The sequence below is a fragment of the Lissotriton helveticus genome, chromosome 7 (assembly GCF_964261635.1).
Source record: "Lissotriton helveticus chromosome 7, aLisHel1.1, whole genome shotgun sequence".
Taxonomy (NCBI): domain Eukaryota; kingdom Metazoa; phylum Chordata; class Amphibia; order Caudata; family Salamandridae; genus Lissotriton; species Lissotriton helveticus.
The window spans coordinates 1,839,666,215-1,839,688,407 of NC_136068.1; the positions used below are offsets into that span (position 1 = coordinate 1,839,666,215).

Here is a 22,193-nt window from a genome sequence, read left to right on the forward strand (position 1 = left end):
CGGCAGGAGCAGTGAACGGGCAGGAGCGGTGACCGGGCAGGAGTGGTGACCGGGCAGGAGTGGTGACTAGGCAGGAGAAGTGACGGATCCAGGAGAGGTGACGGGGCAGGAGAGGTGTTGGGGCTGGAGAAGTGACAGGGCAGGAGTGGTGATTAGGCATGAGCAGGAGCGGTAACCGGGCGGGAGCAATGAAAGGACAGGAGCGGTGAATGGGGCAGGAGCGGTGAATGGGGCAGAAGCAGTGAACGGGGCAGGAGCGGTGAACGGTGCAAGAGCGGTGAACGGGGCAGGAGCGGTGATCAGTCAGGAGTGCTGAGTGGACAGGAGCAGTGAACGGCAGGAGCAGTGAATGGGCAGGAGTGCTTATGGGGCAGGAGCGGTGATGGGGCAGTAAAAGTGACGGGGTAGGAGCGGTGAACAGGGCAGGAGTGGTGATCGGGCAGGAGCAGTGAACGGGCAGGAGCGGTGAGTAGGGCAGGAGCGGTGAACGGGGCAGGAGCGGTGATCGGCAGGAGTGCTGACCGGACAGGAGCAGTGAATGGGCCAGGAGCAGTGGACGGGGCAGGAGCAGTGACGGGGCAGAAGAAGTGACGGGCAGGAGAAGTGATGGGGCAGGAAAGTGACAGGGTAGGATAAGTGACGAGGCAGGAGAAGTGACCGGGTGGGTGCAGTGATTGGGCAGGAGCAGTGATTAGGTATGAGCAGGAGTGGTGAATGGGTAGGAGCAGTGAACAGGCAGGAGCGGTGAATGGGCAGAAGCGGTGAACGGGCAGAAGCGGTGAACGGGCAGGAGTGGTGACGTGGCAGGGGAAATGACAGGGAAGGAGCGGTAAACGGGTAGGAGAAGTGACTTGTACTTATGTTTCTTGCCTCTTTATTTGTATACTATTGTACGACATCCACTTATGTGTCTGCAGAGCATACCTGTTGCCCCGAATTTTTGTCCCGAATTTTGACCACCTGTCCTTAATTTTTGTCAATTTTGACCACCTGTTCTGAATTTTTTTCTTGAATTTTGACCCGCTTGTCCTGAATTTTTACACACACCATCCTGAATTTGCAACCATGCCATTGTTCCTGCTTATATTTTGCGCGCTTTACATAAACCTGTATTCCCTATGAGTATTTGGTTTTTCCTGAATTAAACCTCAAATAAACATGTTTATCCATTGTTTGAATTAAATAACGTTATAAGCTGTAACTGGTCAGTAAAATGCTGAAGGTACTAAACATTTGTATGTTTTGCGATTTCTAGCCGCACCCCTGACTCCGACCACTGATCCAATTTTCGGTTAATCCCGCCCCCTGATTCTCCACCCACAGTTCCCGTATTTTTTATTCCCCACTTCTTCGACCACTGATTGGAGGACTTGGAGTGAGGGCGTGGAGTAAGAGTTAGTATTACAATGAGATTCGCTGAGACTGAGCCCGCACTGGACGCGGTGCACTGGGAGGGGGCGGGGCTGCGGACTCCGGCGTATTTGTGACTCGCAGCTCAGTGTGGGTGGAAGGGGCCGCCCATTTGAGACAAAATCCGAGTCCGCGTTTCACCCATGGAAAGGACTACATCTCGTTGCCGGACAGCGAAGCTGCCGTAAACATGGGGCCGGGGGGGGCTTTAATCCGTCTCACCCTTCGTCCCGGGTGGTCTTGTGAAAAGTGAGTCCCTCTCACTGCTCGGCCATGGGGCCCCCCGAAGAGCGCGCACCCGCAGGAGACCCGGAGCTCGCGACCTTGAACGGGGCCTGCACTGAGGAGGCAAAGCATCAAAGGACCCTCAACGCGCTGCCAGGTGAGCCAGTGCCCCCCTCCCCGCAGCACTCAGTGCCAACCTTTCACACTCAGCCCTGCACTTATGGACACCCTTCACCAGGACAGTTTAGTTTAAGGAGAGCGGCTGCCTGCAGTTCTTCTTGTTTGTAGGGTTTTAGCGCCCCCAGGAGACTTCAGGCAGATCGAGGTTTCAGGATAAAGATCGAGAAGGTGGGACAAGCAGCATTTCAGGGCGGGGCCATTTTAGTTTGAATGTTTGTCTCGTCACTTTCATACTCGCAGATTATACTTTAATGTTGTTGGTTTACAGGCACCGAACGTGCCCAGTTAAAGGGCGCCAGAGAGTTTTGCCCGAAGACCTCAATAGTGTTTAAACAAAGAGTAGAAGAAAAGACGGGGCGGGGGTTCAGAATGTGTCCCCTCCCGCACAACACACGCATAGTACAGCACCATGAACGCGTCCGAATTCATGTCCTACAGATCCCATCAGGGCGAGCTTGTGTGCATGCGAAGACCCTTACAGTGTTGTTAACTCTTTAACGTCAGCCACCTCGAAGCCCTGTTCAGACCTAGAATAGCCGGACATCTCATATCTTTGCTCTGCATCTCCTAGAAGGACCTCTGTTTCTTTTGTAGATCGTGAGGGGGGCGGCCGTGCGAGAAAAGCGCTAAAAGGAGTGACCCGAGTCCACGCGGCGCTGGCGCTGTCAGCTGCTCTGCTCATCGTCACAACGTGTCTCGCAGTGTACATCATATGTGAGTATCGATCCCTTCAGTTCATGGTTCGCCTCCGGTAAGCGGACATCGTTGATGAACGACGTGCGACACCTAGCGGCCTTTGCTGGCTCTGCTATCAATTTATACAATGCACGTGTTAAATAAACATTGTGTAAAATTATTTGGAGGAAGCTTACATATGTACATTCTTTTGTAATATGTTTTTTAGGTAAAAGCAAAACGCACCCTATCTGCTTTGTCCCCCACCCCCAAAAAGGCATTTTAGAATACTGTAGGGTGACCAACTGCATGTGTGCAAATTCAGGTTGGTCAGTGGATTCAGGACAAAGTGTCAAAATTCAGGACAAAAATATAGGACCAAACATCAAAATTCAGGATAAAACATTTGGGACAAAACCTACGTTTCGTCACAAAATAATATACAAGTAAGTAAATAGAAATAAGTACAAGTCAAAATAGCTTTATATAAGGTTGAGACAATTGTGCACTTCACAGTCCGTATGCGCGCAGCTTTGCAAAGCGACATCAGGCCCTTGCTGCAAACCAGATTTGTGCTAATGTAATAAACATTAAATAGTATTTTTTTATTTGTATGTTCAAATCTGACTTTAAAATGTACAGTGAAAACGCTGTTGACTTTAAAATGTACAGTGAAAACGCTGTTAGTTATTTTATTTTTATTTTCTCCAGCATTGTGCCAAGACAAAAGCACAATGCCTTGCCCTAGTCTGATGTAGGAGAAGGCACACCACATGCTCCACAATAGGGCCCATTGTCATTCTATAAGTGCTAATCCGCTGCACTCAGAATGACAATGGGTCACTCCACAGTCTGCCCGAGGTCCAGGAGGGGCCGCTTCTGGCAGCCTCTTCAGTTTAAAAGATAAGTGCAAGAGGTCCCAGGTGAAAATGTTTAAACTCATGGGGCCTCTCGCAGGAAAACAGCATAACTACCTGAAATTTCCCATTGTGATTATAGTATGATGTCCATAAGGCATCCGTGAATTAGGAACCCCAAATTCCAGACGCCTTGCTCACATCATACTAAAATAACGAACGGTTGGTCACCCTATCCCCCAGCATGCACAAACCATATTTTGAATATTAACATACAAAATCACGCAAAATTCCAGTACACCTGGATCGGGGTGAAAATCCATTCCCACGATGTTTGTGGCTCCTTTCGTGGGGGATAGTCAGTACTTGAGTTGAGGGTAGACGCCGTCTACCCACTATTTTCTGAGCGTAGATGTGGTCTACCCTGCTGCTACTCTCAGGGAGTGCCACGCTTCTTTCCTACTTCTCCCCTAATTTACAGAAATATGTTGAATTTGTTGCTGTGTAATTCTCTAACACCAGGACACTTTCAGCAGGCCTGCAGTTGTCTGCCTTTGTTCCGAGCAGCAATGGGTAGGCAGGGAAGGAGCTCATCAGATTCCAGCTACACCCCTAACAAAAGCCAGAGTTAAGGTGCCGTTAGGCTGTGGCGGCTGGCACGGATTCGGGGTGGCGGGCGGGTTGAAAAATAAAAAAAAATCCTGATTAATGTTAGATCGTTACCAAAGCATTAAGTGGAAATTCAATTGTTGTTGGGAGGCTAATGAACTTGAAGTTCTGTTCATGACAGAGACCTGGACCTGTTCTGATTGTGAGGTGGCTTGGCGTGCATTTCTTGCTATATCGTATCTAATTCCCTAAGGGCAGGTTTTCTTCTATATACCCTATTTTTGTCTCACTATATAACTGTCAGGCGGATAAACCTAGCCAATGATGACGCATGACACCAACCAGGTTGGTGTGTGAGGGGTCTTTTAAGTACACCTAATGGTCCATGTACTTACCACTGTAGTGATTGTATCGCACCAACATAGTGGGTTCGTTCACACTGTTTAGTCTAGCAGGTGCCTTAACCCCACAATATATTTTAAAATACAAACATTGCAACTAATTGAGCAGAACAGATTTACTGCCACGTTTCTCTTTACTGCCAATTTCTTTGTGTCAGGGTTTAAAAAAATAAATGTATAAGTTGAGAACCAGATTTTGTGTTGGTGATGCGTCAATATTTTCGCACAAAATCTAATTTGTTAAATGATGTAATGCACTCAAATGTACTCATGATAGACCTGCTGAACATATGTACAGTCTTAAGATCTGACGTCACTTCTTGTGAGGTCATGGGTTATGCCACTTCCTGTAATGCCACATGCGATGTTACGCACTTTGATGTCAATTCCGGTGATGTCACATGCAGTGATGTCACACCCATTCTGCCTAACTTGGTGAGTCCCTCCCATTCTTTCTTGAGGACTTGAGCCCTGGGATAGTAAAACTGTAACATGTTATGTTACGCTCGTGCATAGCGTTTACATTTGTATCTTCATGCTATGTAAGAGATGGACACAAGCGTGGCACCCTGTGTAACGCTCGTTTCCATTTCAGAAGATGTCTGCTATTGTGCAATGAACCTGATGCTCGTAGTAGGCGATGTTTGTGTTCAAGTGGGGTACGTTTTGTATATATGGTGAAGGCTGGCAGTTCGGTGATAATTAATGATGTAGACTGGATGTGTAGCCATGTCGTCAGTGGAATAAAAGGGATTTCCTGTAATGGAACGCCTACCCTGGTTTCTGGAATATTCATGTGCCGTCACACTTCCTACACTGGCGACAAGCGGTAAAAGAGTACAACATTTTCCAGCTATCGCGACAAGAATTTTATATTCTATTAAGGAGGCGAGGATTATGCTTACTCATTTTCCCAGGAGGGTGAACATGTTGCAGTGTTACAATGACTATGACAGTATGTATGATCATTTTGAAAAGGATGGCAACACTGTATTTTACATATGTGGGGAGGTACCACCAAATTTCCTTCATGAGAGACTCTTGACAATGGAGTTAGGCTACAGGTGCTGGTGGACTCTTGTGCTTGGTATACGGTTATGGTGCATGATATTGCCAAGAACAATTGGCCTAATTAAAAGCTACTGCCTCGTGACGTAGAACCTGGAGTGTATACAGGTCCTAAAATTGATTTAGGTGTGTATTTTTGGGGCAATTATGGTTTAGGTGGAGTGTTAATGCAAAAGGATTGTTGCTTATGCGTCAAGAGCTAGGTAGGATGCTGAGAATAATATTTGCGTGTTGGCCGGCGTGTGGGGGAGGGGTGGGGCAGAGCATTTTTAGAATCTTTCAATGGGATACAAAGTTCCTCATTAAATTGGACCACAAGCTACTGGTGTATATGATGGCTCCAGGTGATGGATGTGCTATGTCTGCAAGGTTGGCCTCTATGTTGCAGAGTTTTCAGTATCAGTTGGAGTTTGTGCATGTTAAAATGAATGTGCATGCTGATAGCATGTTCAGGCTTCCTGTACCAGTCCATGATCCCAACGAGGCAGAAAGAGAAGAGTGTGAGGTAGCATTTACATTACAGGATATTAATGTAGTTGGTGTGGAATGAGGAGATGACGAATTACGTTGATCTTAACAAAGTGATAGCGTATTTTGCTGATTGGCCAGAGGAAAGGAAGCTGTCAGGAGAATGTTTGTGATATTTCAAGGTATGGGAGTGACTTGCTGTAGAAAATGGTATCGTAGTGTGAGCGGTCTAATTTGTACCTTCTTTTTTAATTTTTAGGAAAATAATTGTAGATTTGACCCATGAAGGTCACATGCCTATTCAAGCACTAGAAGGCATGTCATGGAAACTTTCTGGTGGACAGGGACAGATGTATTTTTTTTACACACCTGGTGTGCATTATTGGCTTCCAGTGATAAATCAGCTAGGATATGTCTACCGATCCGCAGCCTGTTGATTTTCCTGAAGCACTATGGCAGACATTGGGGTTGGATATTATTGGCCCATTTGCTGTTTTGCCTAGGCTGTGAGTAGGCTTTTGGCATTGTGTTAGTTGATTACTGCTCTAAATGGCCGGATGTTAGGATGGTAAAGGAAGGTACTTCCATGCAAGGTATGCTCCGGAAGCACTCTGCCCTGAGCCCGGACACTCTATTTTATAACTAATATCCAGTACTTATAGGACGGACTGATTAAGAATTGAGAAATTAGATGCTTGGAGAACCCTTGATTTCAAGCCGAGCTTTGAATTACTTTATTTTAACCTTGACAAAATCTACTGCTATACCACGTAGCATAGACGAAACACGTGTTTGCAGAAGCAGTTAAAAGTGCATAATACGGGTTGGAAACGAATAGGAGATTTATGACTATCAACGGAACAAAACATGAATTTATGTGAGTGTGCTTGGAAAACTCTGTCACGACATGCTTCCCTCCTCCCACCCCAACCCTAAATGTGTACAGTAGCCCTTAGGTCTCCAATGTCTCGCATATATTCATTAGCTTTGGTGATCATGTGTCCCCTCTGAAGGGTTTGAGGGCCCCTGAAGCGTTGTGACCCCATCCTGCACTGCAAAGGCGTGCGTTACTCCCCTGCCAGATGCGTTGCCAGCTCTGCTGTGTGTACTTATAACCCGTTATGGGAGGATGCCTCTGGGGTCAGTCACTCCATTAACCCAAACATGCTGTTCTTTGAGCACCTAGTCACCCACAAAGTTAGCACAGGTGCGCGAGAGTGGATATGAGGCGGACTTCAGGTGGTTCTCCCTGAGCTCTGTGTGCCTGGGGCCTGACCCGTGAGGGGACCGTGATGCCACCATCAGACTGGATGCAGAGGCGCAACTAGAGCCAAATTTCGGGGTGGGGAGCGAATCTTTAAGCAACATGCAGAGTGGAGCTATAGGGGCTCTTAGTAGGGATGAATAAGCGAGGAGGGGGGGGGGCTGAAGCACGTTGAGTCCAATGGGTGTTGCGCGCCTGGGTGGGTGTATCCCAAAACTAGATTAATGCAAGATTGGGTCCATGCACCCTGGCATTTCATCATGTATACGAGATATTTCCATATTTTAAGGAGGATCTGCAAAAAAGAAGTGTCACTAAATTGATATCCCAATTTTCGACTCGATATTTGCAACAATTGTAAATCTCACACCAATGTGCACTCTACAAATGTCGTTGCTTCTCTATTTGGTGTCGGTAATCCCATTCTTTGTGAGCTATTTTACCAAACATTAAGGTTGAGTAGTGGGGCAGCTTTGATTCTACCATGCACCTTGCCAGGTCCACACATCGTTGGTTTAGGGGCCCCATCTGCTGAAGTATCTCATCTGCTACATTTGCATGAGTGTGTGCACCCTGGGTCCTTGATGTTCCATTGCTTGTTCCCAGATTTTACCGCAGAAACAGCCTGTCCTGGTGACCTGAGGTGCCAGCCCGACCCTACCCACCCTAGACAATTTAAGTACAACGTCTTTGCCAATATTTTATAGAGATGCTCATTGTATTTAATCACAAATAGTCTTAGGCACATTTTTTTATTTCAATTTCTACTTCTACCAGTTCTAAAGGGAAGCCAGAGCACCGAACGACCCCAGACAAAAGACACACACAGCAGTGCAACAGCGGATGGAAAGGACGGTGAAGTGCTGCCCCCTTGTGGCGAAGACTGGGTCTGGTATCGGAACAAGTGTTTCTATTTCTCTGAAGCAGAAGGAAGCTGGACGAAGGCCAAAGACTCGTGCGCTGCACTGAACTCCACCCTGGCGATGATCGATTCACACAAGGAACTGGTAAGAACTGGGGAACTCTGTCTCACCTACTTTCTTTAATTAGGAAACCATGACTGGAGGAAGCCGTTTTTTGGGGCAGCCGGTGGGAGTGGAAAGAGCAGGTAATGTATGACAGCATGTACCAATGGCGGTGGGGGATGGAGGAAGGAGGGGGGGCTAGGCTAATGAAAAAAATATAATAATAATAATAATAAAATAAAACACTTATCGTGAGGAGCGACGTCCCCCTCCACCGGTCGTCTCACTTCCGCGGGACCCAGCCAGCCCATCTAACCATTACAGACCCTGTACTCTCCAGCATGAGAGAATCGTCTGGCTTGGAGGGAGGGTTCTCACTCCACACTCGAGCACTGGAGGCAGAGGTGCAACTAGAGCCAAATTTCGGGGGGGGGGGGGGGGCTATTAACAATACCAGGGGTGGGGTGGGGGCGGCTAAGTCTTCCAGCAATAGGCAGAGTGGAGCGGCAGGGGCTCGAAGATCGGGTGAAAACACAACAAAGCCTTGTTAACAAGAAAATGGTCTTTTAAAGACCTGTGAAATACTCTGGTGCAGCTTCAATAAGACGGATGCCAGCCCGGGAAGGGGTGTCAGCCCGGGAAGCTTTCTCAGCCCAGCTGACACTCACAACGGGAGGGGGGGGGGGGGGCTGAAGCTCTTCGAGCCCAATGGGCATGGCACGCCTGACTGGAGGCCGGCACTTTCTCTAACCCAGCTGTCCCAGATAACTGGGTTAGAGAAGTTTAAAATGTGCATGTCTGACTGGCTGTACCAAGACAGCCGGCCAAAGAGACACTCTCATTTTAAAGCGCACAGATCCCTGCTGCTGCCACTCAGCAGAGCTGGTTCTGCCCCTTCCTGACACTTAGTTTGGAACTGGTTGCTGGAAAATAAACGCTTGTGCAACCATGGCCTCGCGCCATTGGAACTCCCACGCATATGACGTGCTCTCTGTTTAAAGCCTGCAGTGTTTAGGCTGGCGGAAGAAATGTTTCAAAAATGAAACAGACTCTCAAATCATAGCTTTGAGTGTACTTGCAAGCATTTGCAGTGCATTTTTCACCATTATTGCTCTTCTAAACATACAAAGATAGCTGTAAATGTGGTAATGTCCACTAATATTTCTATTTTAAAGAGTTTCATTTGAAGCAAATCTTAAAAAAATGTACAAATGACATGTTTCATAACCTGGAGAGGCGGCAGCCAGCCGGCCCATGTAAGTTCTTAAGTTCTTTTTTTTTTTTTTTTTCATTCCCTCCCGTCCACCCCGCCTGCTCCGTCTGCTTCCCCACCAACCCCCATCTGGTAGCAGCCCCTACTGCTTGGGTGGCTGGGCAGCCCCACTTGTGCATGAATGTAACCTTGCGTCATCACGGTTTACACAAGCCGGGGATTTTCCCATCCCCATGCAATGTAATATGTTCTGGTTGTAATAAATTTGGTGCAGTATCTTGAGCTGAACAATCGCAACCTCGTCTTTAAAGCCGCTCCAAACGGATGCATCAGGACTGCCTCCTAGTTTACATCCTCAAATCTCCCATGTCTCTTGACCACCGGTCTCTCAACCGACCCAAATTGTCCGGCTTGTTATTAAGCGTTGTGTAAGTCACTGAGATCACCTTTGACTCCAGCTCTTCCATTAACTACCTACCCTACAGAGGAGGCATACTCAGGGGATCTCTAAGTCTCCCATTCCCTCTATGTGCCAAGTGGGCCTCAGATGTGCGTATTTCACATTGTGGGGTTCAGGTTCATTTGATACACCGTCTGTGGGGAGGTAAAGGGCGTCAATTTACCATCCTCAAGGTTTCCTATGTGGGCAATCCCCAGCAAGTCCCATGTTCCGAATTACCTTGTTTCCTGAGTTCCTTCATTCAGGGGCAGCACTCATGTCACTGTACCTACCCACCCTATGCATCTAGCTGCTTTCTTCCAGTCATCTAGTGTCATCTGTGTTGCTAGCAACAGCCGTCGGCCTCACGCCATTGGAACTCCCACGCACGCTCAGTTCTTTTACAGATAATTAATGTGCAAGTTCCGGGCTCTGCAGGAGGCACAGTGATTAGAGCTGCCTTGAACGTTTCCAGAGGCTTCAGAAGCAGACCTGCTGGCTGAAACCCTCTTGGTTACTCAGCGAGTCTGTTTCATTTTTGCAATATTTAGTCTTTCAGCCTGTTTGTAAATGCATGAAGACGAGGGGGGAGGTAAGATTCTTCTTGTTTCTAAAACTATGGCCGGCTCTACCCCTCCTCCTCGTCCAATGTCTGGCCCATGGCTTAGAATAGAAACAGAATTTTACCTTCCCTCTCCTTGTCTTCATGCATTTACAAATTAACAGGCTGGCGGAAAAAATGTTTCAAAAATGAAACACTCGCTGAGTAACCAAGAGGGTCTCAGGCAGCAGGTCTGCTTCTGACACCTCTGGAAAAAAATGAACAGGACTGGGCTGCTTTCAGCTGCATGATATCTCACAGAATTGTTCTGTCCCGATTTATTTGTTTGTATTTATTTCACAGGAAGCATTTCTACTAGTTCTCACCATTGCACACACGTGGATGGAGACCAATATGTTGATGTTCGCTCCAATAAATTGTCTGTTTTCAGAGGCGGCCCGAGTTTTGATTGGAGCCCAGTTTGGGGCGTAGGGGTCATAGTGCAATCTGAAGGCCCACCAACAGAATATCTGCTCTATTCTTAATTTTTGTACTGTATTCTGAGAAATAAAAGTGTTTTTCGCTACTGTTAGAAGCCCCGGTAGGCGAAGTACACAGACTGCAAACGAAAACAAAGTCACACATGCAACTAATGTACATATTTCTTGTTATCCCAAATTTTTTATGCAGATGACGCGCATTGATGTGTGTAATCAGTATTACGGGTGCAAGGAAATATTCTTGCCGGTAATCACCTGCTGTCTTTCATTAGCACTGAGAGAGATTTGTTTATAATCAGAAAATCACTGTTGGTATTGGTTTTCTGAAATGCGTGATGTTACTTCTTGTTTGTATCAGTTGCCAGTTACATGTTTTAATCTCTTTCCATTTACACCTCTCTCTATATAATTTGTTTAGACACACCCTTCCTTATTCTCTCGCCTCCTTATTACCTCATTCCTCCCTCCCTTATTTTTCTCCATAATCCCTCTTACTTCTTTCCTTCCTACCTTTCTTTTTTCCTTTCCTTGCCTTTTCCCACTCTTCATTACTTCAACCATCTCTTCCCTTTCCTCGAGTCCTCCTTCCCACAAACCCTTCCTTCCTATTTACTTCCACTGTCCCCTCTGCCTATCTTTCTTCAGTACTTCCTTTCCTCCCTCTTCATTCTTACCCTTCTTAATCCCTCTCTTCACTCCTTAATCCTATTCCCCACCTTATTTCCTAAACTTTAATTTCAACTTCACTTATTCCAGTCACTCATATATTGCATTTCCACCTTTCACTAAGTCCTTTCATTGTTCTTCTTGCTTTCTCTCCTATCCTTTTTTCCTCTCTCCCTCACTCCATCCCTTCCTTTCTCACGTCCTCTCTTCCTTCTCTTAATTCCTTGCCTTTTCTTCCCTTCCTTCCCTTATTTTCCATCACTTTGCTCTTTCACTCAACGTCACACAGTTCCACACCACACAATTCAACTCCACACATTTCTATTCCACACCACATAATTCACCAAAAACCTAATTGCATAACGCCACATACATCCAATCCAAATCACATTCCATATCCTGCTACAAAATTCAACCGCACACCACATAATTAAACTCCACTCCACTAAATACCCCTTCCCACCATGAAACACCATTCCAAATGATTACACGCTATCACACCCAGTCCTACTTCACATAATTCCAAAACGCTCAATTCTACACAATTACTATCCACATATTACAAATATGTACACTGCCACATAAGTCTACTACGCAAATCCACTCCACACAATTCCATGCCACACAATACCTTAACTAACAATTCCAATCCAGCTCACATAATTCCACTACACACCACATACATACACTCCATAACACATAGATAAAAGACAGTTTGAGGCATGTGAGCTGTAGATCGCATGCTTTGCATACTCCAGACATCTAGTTTTGGGCCCGGATGTTTGCAAGTTGTTTCTCTTGGAAGAAGTTTTTCCAGTCACAAGGTAGGTGACTCCTCCTTTTGGTGATAGTGCGCATAGATATTGACTCCATTGTTAAATAGTTTTTTTTTCGCCATAGGATCTGGATGTGAATTGCTGCTCTCCGGTTCGAAACAGTTTCTCTAGTTCCCCTCGATGTTTAATCTGCTTACCCTCAACTGTATTGTTTTCAATCGCCTATCCCATTTTGCGTATCGTGTCGGTTACATAAAAAACCTCTTTTGATCAGGAAATCCGTGGAAGGCCGTCTGGCCTACCCACGTCGGTCCACCTCACAGTCGCTGAAACGGACTCAGTTTAAATTCTGCCCTCAGTGCCACGTTAAGTTCCCGCACACCGACTCACATGAAGTGTGCAACTTGTGCTTATCTCCGGAGCACAACAAACAGGTCTGCGACGCCTGTAATTCTTTCTGCTAGAAAAAACACTCTGCGAGCTTCTGGCTCGACATCACAACATGCAGAGCCAAAACAATGGATCCATTCCCGACCTCTTTGGAGAAGATTCCGAGCAGGAGACCGGCGATGCATTAGGGGCTGAAGAAGATCCTATATCGCTCTCAGAATCCGGCTCTGATTTGGACGCAGATATTATGCACGGTTAGCGTTTCGGGAGTACTGATCCTCCCTTGCCCCAAAGTCCTGTCATGTAGATAGGCCTTGCCTTCACACTGTGTTATGTTAGCATGAGCTTATTAGAAGTTTAAACGCCGTTTTCCTTTCCTGCAGCCTCTGCACCAGGCACATTTGGTAATTATAGCTTTTAGCCCAGTAGGATACTTTGCTTCACACAAGAATAATATTTGCCTATAATATCAGCTTTGCTCGGTAAGCTATGTCTGTACAGTGAGTGCAGAGGCCTTCAAGGTTATTTCAACACAGCGCTTGTTGTTCAGTTTTGATCAAGCGCACAGTCTAGACATAATACATGTGCAGCTGTGGCCAACTCTGGGTTTAGGCACGTTTAATAATGCACTGCACAGAGCATGCAAACACACTTTGATGAATATTCGCATGCAGAGAGTTGGTGCAGAAGAGATGTGATCCATTTCTACTATGACCAGAGGTATGGGCCCACCCTTCTAAACCCAAAGAGACCTTCTGTAGATATAATATACTAGCAAGGGAGGGTAACCTGAGGTTCTATTTAGATCTTTTGCCTTTAGCATTTTAACATACTTCCACCCTTTGTATTTTATGGATTAGTAACTATGCTGATAACCTTGTTGCTTATAATATGTTTGCTTGTATTAGCTTAGATACTGCGCTTGAGAACATCGCATTAGAAATAAACATTTCAAACCTGCACGTGTCTCCATTCACTCCTCGTTTTGGACTGGTATGATAGTATAACGAAAGTGTTCATGTGTTCCACGTTACCTGAGGTGTTCTAAGTCCATGTTCTGGGTTGTCTAATCATTGGGAGTTCATAAGAACCAATGAGACACTGATTGCTAGTCTGGTAGGGGATTTTGGGTACTAAGGTGAGTTTTGGCACACCCTAATTCACTGAGGTTCCAAGTCTCTCTGCACAGTTCTGTGTGAGAGCAGGATCCCTGCGACATGGCGCCCAACCGTTGGTGAAATTATTATACCTTTGACCTGGTCACTCCACGGCCCCCGTGTGCCCGGATTCTGCTGCCGCTGCCTGCTTGGCCCTCTTGCTGCTGCCTCTCCTTAGGGCCCCTGCTCTCCAGGCTTGCCCTCGCTCTCCAGGCTTGCCCCGATCTCCAGACTTGCCCTCGCTCTCCCCTGCTCTGCTTTCCCGCTCTTTCCCCTCCTCTGCTCCCCGCCGCTGCTCTCCTGCGGCCCCGCCCACCTCCTGTCTCCTGCTCCCTATTCGCCGCCCGCTCCCAGCTGCTCCTCCCTCCCACTTGGCCATAAATGGCAGGGACCGCGCGGCAGTGAGCTGTGACCCTTGACCCGGTCACTCCACTACCGCACGGCCCCCGTGTGCCTGGATTCTGCTGCCGCTGCCTACTTGGCCCTCTTGCTGCCGCTTTCTCCTTAGGGCCTCTGCTCTCCAGGCTTGCCCTCGCTCTCCCCCGCTCCGCTTTCCTGCTCTTTCCCCGCCGCTGCTCTCCTGCGGACCCGCCCCCTCTCCTGTCTCCCGCTCCCCATTCGCCGCCCCGCTCCCGCCTCCCAGCTGCTCCCCCTCCCACTTCGCCTTAAATGGCGGGGACTGCGCCTATGCGCAGCGGCCACGCGCAGCGGGCGCGCTAATTGCGCGCCAAAGGCAAGCCTGTCTACGCCTGGACCGCGCCCAGCGCCTGGACCCCGCCAGAGCCAGCCTACCCGACTGAGCTACGACACCGCCACCCTCCACGCACTCAACACCGGCCGACATCCATCCTGCTACCAAGCCACCCCGAAACGCACCCACGGAGCCATCACCTGTCACAAAATACAAACATACACCCACCTTTCAAACCACACAAAGGAAGAAACTCCAATGCCAAGCTTTCTCTCCTCCACCACACCTAACACAGATACAGCAGCACAGCAACTCTCTTCTAACCGCCTCCCATCCGTTGGGATGAGAGGCTGTTAGAAGCTTTCTACATGACCCACATGCTGCACCACCTCCCCTGACTCGTACACCTTCCACCTTAAACACACGCAAAAAATATAAGCAACATGCCAAACCTCACAACTACGCTTCCCATGTGTACTTCATAACAATGTTACACCACAAAAACAGCACTCCAACTCCCTCTCATACACCATCTCCACCACATACACACGCAGACCCATCAAAGTGCCTTCTTAGCATGCTGGATGGGGAACATGATACAGAACATCTACACGGCTGCGATCCTAATACAGCTAATTCCAGCACTAAAAGCACACCTGCTACAAACCCACACAATACTGATCACTCTTCTACAAAGCAAAGTCCCACTATCACCAAAGGCCACTCTCTAAACTATCTACTAATAAATGCTCGATCCCTATCTAAAAACAAACCTCACATCTACGACCTTCTCACTGATGCAAAACCAGATATACTATTCATAACCGAATCATGGTTGGGAGAGGATATGGCTCCAGTCCTGCATGAAGCCATTCCTATAGGCTATCAAATAATCACCCAAAATCGTATAGCCAAAAAGGTGGTCTAGCTGTTGTATTCAGGCAAACAATGCATATCACTAAAATTGACAACATCTCCATAAAGAATTGTGAGGCTCTTCTAACAAGATGCAATCCTACACCGTCTTCCTCCTGTAACTTCCTGCTCCTTAACAGACCTCCACCTAGCAAGGTGACATTCCCAGACGCTCTTCTAGACACAATTTCGAACCGAATAACCATACACTCCAACCTATGCGTTCTGGGTGACATTAACATTTGGTTTGACAAACCCAAAATGACCCATTCAAAAATAATAATCACTGGCCTAGACTCACTGAACCTGCATCAGATTGTCCACAAACCGACACACACCACTGGACATATTCTAGATTTCATTTTTTCGAATACTGAACTAGTTACCTTTCAAACTATAACACCACCAACATAAAACAACACTAAGCGACTCACCTAAAACTACCTTACATCCATTCACCTATCGCCCGTGGAATAAATTCAATTTGGAACATTTAGAAACATAACTAACATCAAGTACAAATCTGGAAAGAATAAATTCTGTTCAAAATATATCTGAATGGCTAGAGGAAGCTTTTGACATCCTGATACCACTCCAAACCACACAAAAGAGCAAAAGTAAAAAAGCGCATTGGAGAAACATAGAAATAAAGACATAAAAGAAATTTGAAAGCTGCAACGTACCTGGCTTAAAATAAATGCCAAGCAAGACAAACCTCATCTACAGAAAATTAACAGATTATACAAGTCGGCTATCAAAAAAGCTAAGAAAATGTACTATTCAGACAGAATTCAAAATGCTAAATGTGCAAATAAAGAATTCTATAAAATACTCAATGAATTTCACAAACCAAATTGCCTAGAAGGAACTCATCCTGTTACTCAAGATTTCACAGACAAACTGGCAAATTATTACACGGACAAAGCAGACATGTTGGACTTGTACTTAAAAAGAAACAAAGCACCAGCACTAACCCTTGTACAAAACAACAATCCAAGAATACTCTAACCAAGCCTCTCCGTTCCTTCCAACACTTCTCACACAATGAATTTTTGGACCAAGCAGGCCTGCCGGCAGCCCTTCTGACTTATGTCCCCCGCAAACTTTCAATACAATTCTTTTAACAACTTCTGCTGCCACTTCAGTAAGAAGAATCCTCAACGATTCCTTCACTACCGGAATATTTCCAGAAGAACTAAAAAAATCACATATACGCCCTTTACTGAAGAAAACAAACTTGGACCCGCTGAACCCCAACATCTACAGACCCATTACAAATGGACCTTTCCTAGGCAAACTGGTAGAGCAGCGTTCGCCCAGATGTCACAATTCATTGAAGAGAATGACTTACTTTCAGACTTCCAAACAGGATTCCGTCCGGGAAGAGGCACTGCATCTGCCCTCCTTGCCATCTGGGATAACCTGAAGAATACAGTTGACCGCAACAGGGTTGCTGCGCTACTCCTCTTGGACCTCTCAGCTGCCTTTGACACGGTTGACCATGACGCTCTGAAACAAAGACTCTATGAAGCCTGCATAGAGGGAACTGCTCTAGACTAGATCCCGTCCTACCTTCAAAACTGAACTGATGTCATCCATGCCCCACCTTTCTCGTTCAAACCGTACTCCACAAAAGCAAGGTTCTATCATCTCGCCCATGCTTTTCAACATCTACATGAAGTCATTACCAGTACTGATCAATAAATTTCACCTCACGTGCTATAACTATGCAAATGACACTCAAATACTCCTGCATCTGGAATGCCCCAAAGACATTGGAAAATCATCAATTTTCAGCTGTCTCTGAGCCGTGGATCAATGGATGACTTGGAGCCATCTCAAATTGAATGCTGCCAAAAACTGAAATTCTCACGTGTGGCGATTGGAAACATTACAACCCGCTTGCCGCATGGCCTAATGAATTGGGATCACCACCTAAAGTATCGAAGGAAGTAAGAAACCTCGGAATGACCATGGAATCCAAGCTGTCAATGAATGCCCAAGTGGACAAACTAGCAAGATCAAGCTTTGTCACTATAAAAACGCTGCAACAAATTTGCCCTCATTTGGGATTTCCACACAAGGTCCAAGCTGCCATCTCCCTTGTTCTGTCCAAACTCGATTAAGCCAATAGCCTCTACCACGGATCACCTTTAACGACCATGAAAAGACTACAACAGATTCAGAATTCGGCTGCCAGACTACTCTTGCATATCAAACTGCGAGGCCACATCTCCCCTGCATTGGTTACCGGTTGCCAGATGGTCCACGTTCAAGCTGCTTTGTATCACCCAAAAAGCAATACATGGAATGGGACTGCTCTTCATCAGAAATAAAATCACCAAACACATTCAACAAAGGAATCTCCGCTCTAAAGGAGACTATCGCCTCAAAATCCCAAGATACAAGAAAAAAAACATGGTTGGCACATCCTTATCTGTTCAAGCAGCCAAACTATGGAACTCTTTACCCCCCAACATAGGGTCCACCGACAATCACCCTATGTTCAGAAAACTACTCAAGAATTCCCCACATAAGCAACATACGCAAACAGAAATTTACAGCATATCCCTCCGTATATAAGCATTTGTTTTCACTATAGATAGGTACCTATCTTTGTGTATTGCTTTGTATAAACATGTAAAATAATTATGTTGGAAAGAAAAAAAACAACAAAAAAAACATTAATATTACATCAATAAAATTAATTTTTGGTCTACATGTGCATACTTCCATTGTGCATCTATGTACCTTCCATGTACTTGGATCTGTGTGTCTGTTACTTTTCTTCCGAAAAAGCATATCAATGCACTACCCTATTTCTCATCCTGTGCCTCTATCAATATCTTTAATCTACATATACTTACCTCCTTTATGTATCTATATACTTTCAATGTACTTATGGATCTATATATTTATCACTTTCTTCTAAATTAGCATTTCCAATGCACTGCCCTATTTCTCAGCCTATACTTCTCTCAATATATCTTCTAGCCCAAGCTGATGACTCATTTCAAACTTCTTTCTACTACTCTTTCCAATGCACTGCCCTATCTCTTATCCTATACATCTATCAATATATCCTCTACATCCACTCTTTCATTTATGCCAAACCCCATACCACTACTATGATCCCCCCAAAAAACCCTTTCTAGACTCTCTCCTATTCCACCCCTACTTGCATCATCTGACCTCTCCTTCTGCTATACCGATCCCCTAAAACAAACCTTTCTAAACTCTTCCCTCTGACTCCTCCCCTCCAAAACTCCTTTTTACTCATCCAAAAGCCTCCTCCTACTGCTAAGACCCAAAATAAAAAATCCTTTACTCTTTTATTCCTCAACTATCTTTTTCAATCAAAATTAACATACTAACATGTTCCTTATCAATTTCCATATTCAAATATACTAATTCACCACTAATCCTTTATGGGTTCAAGAGTAGCGTGCTACTTGCGCTTCAAAACCCATCAGGGGTAGCAAGCGCTTTATACATACAAACCTCGTTCCCTCTTCTATCCCGCCACATACCCTTCTCTACCCAAATAACTGAATAACATATCCACTACTCAAATTACTTCATATTTTACTAGACTAATTTTCAACACTAATCCTTTATGGGTTCCGGAGTGGCGTGCTACTCGCCAGAAAAGCGCTTTAATATCCATCAGGGGTAAATAAGTGCTGTAGGAAAGCAAACCTTTCTTCCCCTTTTATCACTCCGCTATACATCTCACTCCAAATAACTGACTAATATCCACCACTGAAATTACTTTCATATTTCACGATATTAATTGACCACTAATCCTTTATGGGTTTCCTGAATAGCATGCTTCAACACCCCATCAGGGCTAACAGGCGCTATATAAATACAAACCTTTTTTCCTCCTCTATCCTTCTGCTATCATTCCAAATAACTGACTAACCTATCCACCACTTAAAATTTACTTGCGTATTTCACTATACTAATTCAACACTAATCCTCTATGGGTCCCGGAGTAGCGTGCTACTCGCCGAAAAAGCGCTTATACGCCTCGTATGGGGTAGTAAGCGCTATATAAATGCAATTACAATAACATACAATGTATAGCCATTGAAAGGTATCAATTACATCCGCTCCACCTCAGCCATTTTCCCAGAACTTCACAGTTGCATGGTATAACATAAGGCAAGTAGGAAAATATAGGACTGGTGGAAATGGACACTGGGATCAGTAACAACAACACCTTCTGGTCTCTTTCCTTGATTAGAGCAGACTCTACAATGCAGACATGGTCAAGTCTTTTTAGCTGTTGCTGGAAAGTGGTTGGTAAAGTGTCAGCCCTGCAGCCTTGCTATATCCTCAGGAGCAGATTAAGTGTAGGTTGCTTCTTCTTTAACAGTAAGACGTTCAATGAAAGTCAACTGAATGTCAACTGTGGTGGTCTGACGATAAACAAAAACACATTGTAGGTTGCCGTCTGGATCAGGTGGGTAAACCGCTTCTGATACCAAAGGAGAATTTCATGGCTCTCATTGTTTGGCTGAAGAACCTGGTTGTTCTTATCCACTCCACCAATGCACTTGTAGTCAAGTTTACAGGTCAGCTTGTGAACTTCGACCGTCCAACCCCAAACCTTGACTGGGGAAGTTCTCTCATCATGAATTGTAGTGAGCATGTACACGTCACATATATTGGCGAATTTGACTGTGAGCAGTTTGTTGGAATGTAACACAGTGCTCTCGGATTTTTGGAGCTTCTTACAGACCAGCTTCTGTGGGGATAAATTACGGCTGCAACAGGCTGTACCAAATGCCACAGTGCCACCTTTTACAGCTCACTGAATATCTCTATTCCAGCATAGAAGCTGTCCACATAAAGGGTCTAACCTTTGTGAATGAGTGGCTGGACAGGCTCCCATGCAATCTTTCCCTTGACTCTAGCTTAGGAGGGCAACCTAAAGGGTTTAGAGTGGAGTCCTGGCATATACTCTCTAGCGGTACACATAGCCAGTAGAGCTCTCACACAGCATGAACAACTTGAGGTCATAGCAAGCTCTTTTGCTCACAATGTATTGCCTGATCAACAGTCTCAGGACTGGCTATATTCTGGAAACTTAACAGACGAATGTTCCACAACAGGCCAATTTTTGAACAACCTGTCATGGTTTGTGAAGTGATTGAGTCAGGTATAAGTGATGAGTTTCAAGTAGCTTTATTCAGGATGTTACAATAGACCCCACCAGGAGCAGCCAGCATGCTGCTCAGCCCAGTCAACTGTGAAGATTTGACTCCTAACATTCTGTAGGATGTCATCCTAGCAATTTTCCACAGAGAGAGAAAAAAATAACATTGGAGTCAAGATACAACATACAACAAGTATACAACATATCCCCCTTTCTTCCATATATAAATAAAACAACAATGAGAGACAAGAAAGAAGAACCACAGATGAGGAGAAATGGACGAAATCAGAAACCAGTAACAATTGAAAACATAGAGCATCAGAAAAGGAAAGAAGAAGCAAAGACAAGATATAAGAACCAGAGAGGCAAACCAAGATATAAGAACCATCCTCCCTTCTGTACATAAAAGAAAATGAACAAAATAACAGTCAGAGAAAAGAAGAAAGCGCCACTAATAACTTCCCCAAAACATACCCACTGGCCAGACCAGGAAGGTAAGAAGTCAGAAGAGGAAATGACCAACAAAACTCTGGACACCAGGATGTGGAAAACACAGAGAAAGTCCCCACAGAAGAAAAGCAGAGTAAAGCTCAAAATCCACACGAGACACACAATGAAGAAAGAAAACAAGGAAGATAAGGAAAAGTATAAGGATAATCCTCACCCAAGAGAAACTGCATCATCAATACAAAATTAAAAATATAATGTAAAGACAACAATGTAGAGAGTTCAATAATATAATAACAAACCATGTGAAGGTTGGGAGGACTATAACCCAAATGCAACCCTTAAAAAGACAAGGGATTATAGAAGTAACAGATGGGACTAAGACTCATAGAAACAATAGTCCTTGTAATGTTGACATAGTGAAAACTAAGAAAGGTTGAGTGATGTAAAAAAACTGAATATGGATAGGGACCCATATAATAATGCGAAAAGGACTGGAACCCTCGTATAGCTCCCAGGAGGAGGACAGAGTAAAGTTGTGCACATGTAACGTGTACAAATGTACAAAAAAGTAGATAGGACTAAAACCCTCTGCAATACCCGTGTAGGGAAACTTAAAACATGCATGGCCTCTTGCCGGCGTGTACCATGATAGGGTGTACCTACATGGTGTATACCTAGGGTCCATAAACCAATTGGAAAGCAAAAACAAACCGTGTAGGGGCAACCCTCGTGTAAGGGATAGTGAGCGCACTGTACAAGTGCAAACCCAACACATTTTGAAGATAGTATTAGACACTTCGTGAAATGTACAAGAAAACAAAACCTGAATCTACCAAAACAAAATGTGATATAGATAACTTGTGTTCAGGTGACGGCGAATGGAGAGCCGGAAGGCTTTGAAACAAAAGTACAAAATGTTGGCAGAAAAACAAATAGAACCTCCTCTGTAAGACATGCGAGTTGATGTTCCTCTCCAACACTCATGGTTCATCACAAGCAGGCGCTAATTCTCTCTTGAACACGACCGGGTGTGAAATATGAAAGTCAATGTGCACAGCTCACCTTATAATAGCTTGTACCCACACATCAGATTGGAAACGGGCAATCCGAACTAAGGTGAACTATTCAGAGGTACGCAAGTAAATTCCATTTAAAGGAGTTACTGTCCC

At 45.2% G+C, this 22,193-nt stretch overlaps 1 protein-coding gene across 1 annotated transcript in view; it reads left to right on the forward strand.

Moving 5' to 3' along the window:
- The first annotated feature begins 1,546 nt into the window (after positions 1 to 1,546).
- The window catches only part of LOC144767755 (C-type lectin domain family 2 member B-like), an 84,186-nt gene continuing 63,539 nt past the window's right edge, over positions 1,547 to 22,193 (forward strand). Inside the window, exons 1-3 of the mRNA XM_078651142.1 lie at positions 1,547 to 1,792; positions 2,410 to 2,529; positions 7,935 to 8,164. Of these exons, the coding sequence (XP_078507268.1) occupies positions 1,684 to 1,792; positions 2,410 to 2,529; positions 7,935 to 8,164 (459 nt within the window). The 5' untranslated portion in view covers positions 1,547 to 1,683. The remainder of the gene's footprint in view (positions 1,793 to 2,409; positions 2,530 to 7,934; positions 8,165 to 22,193) is intronic.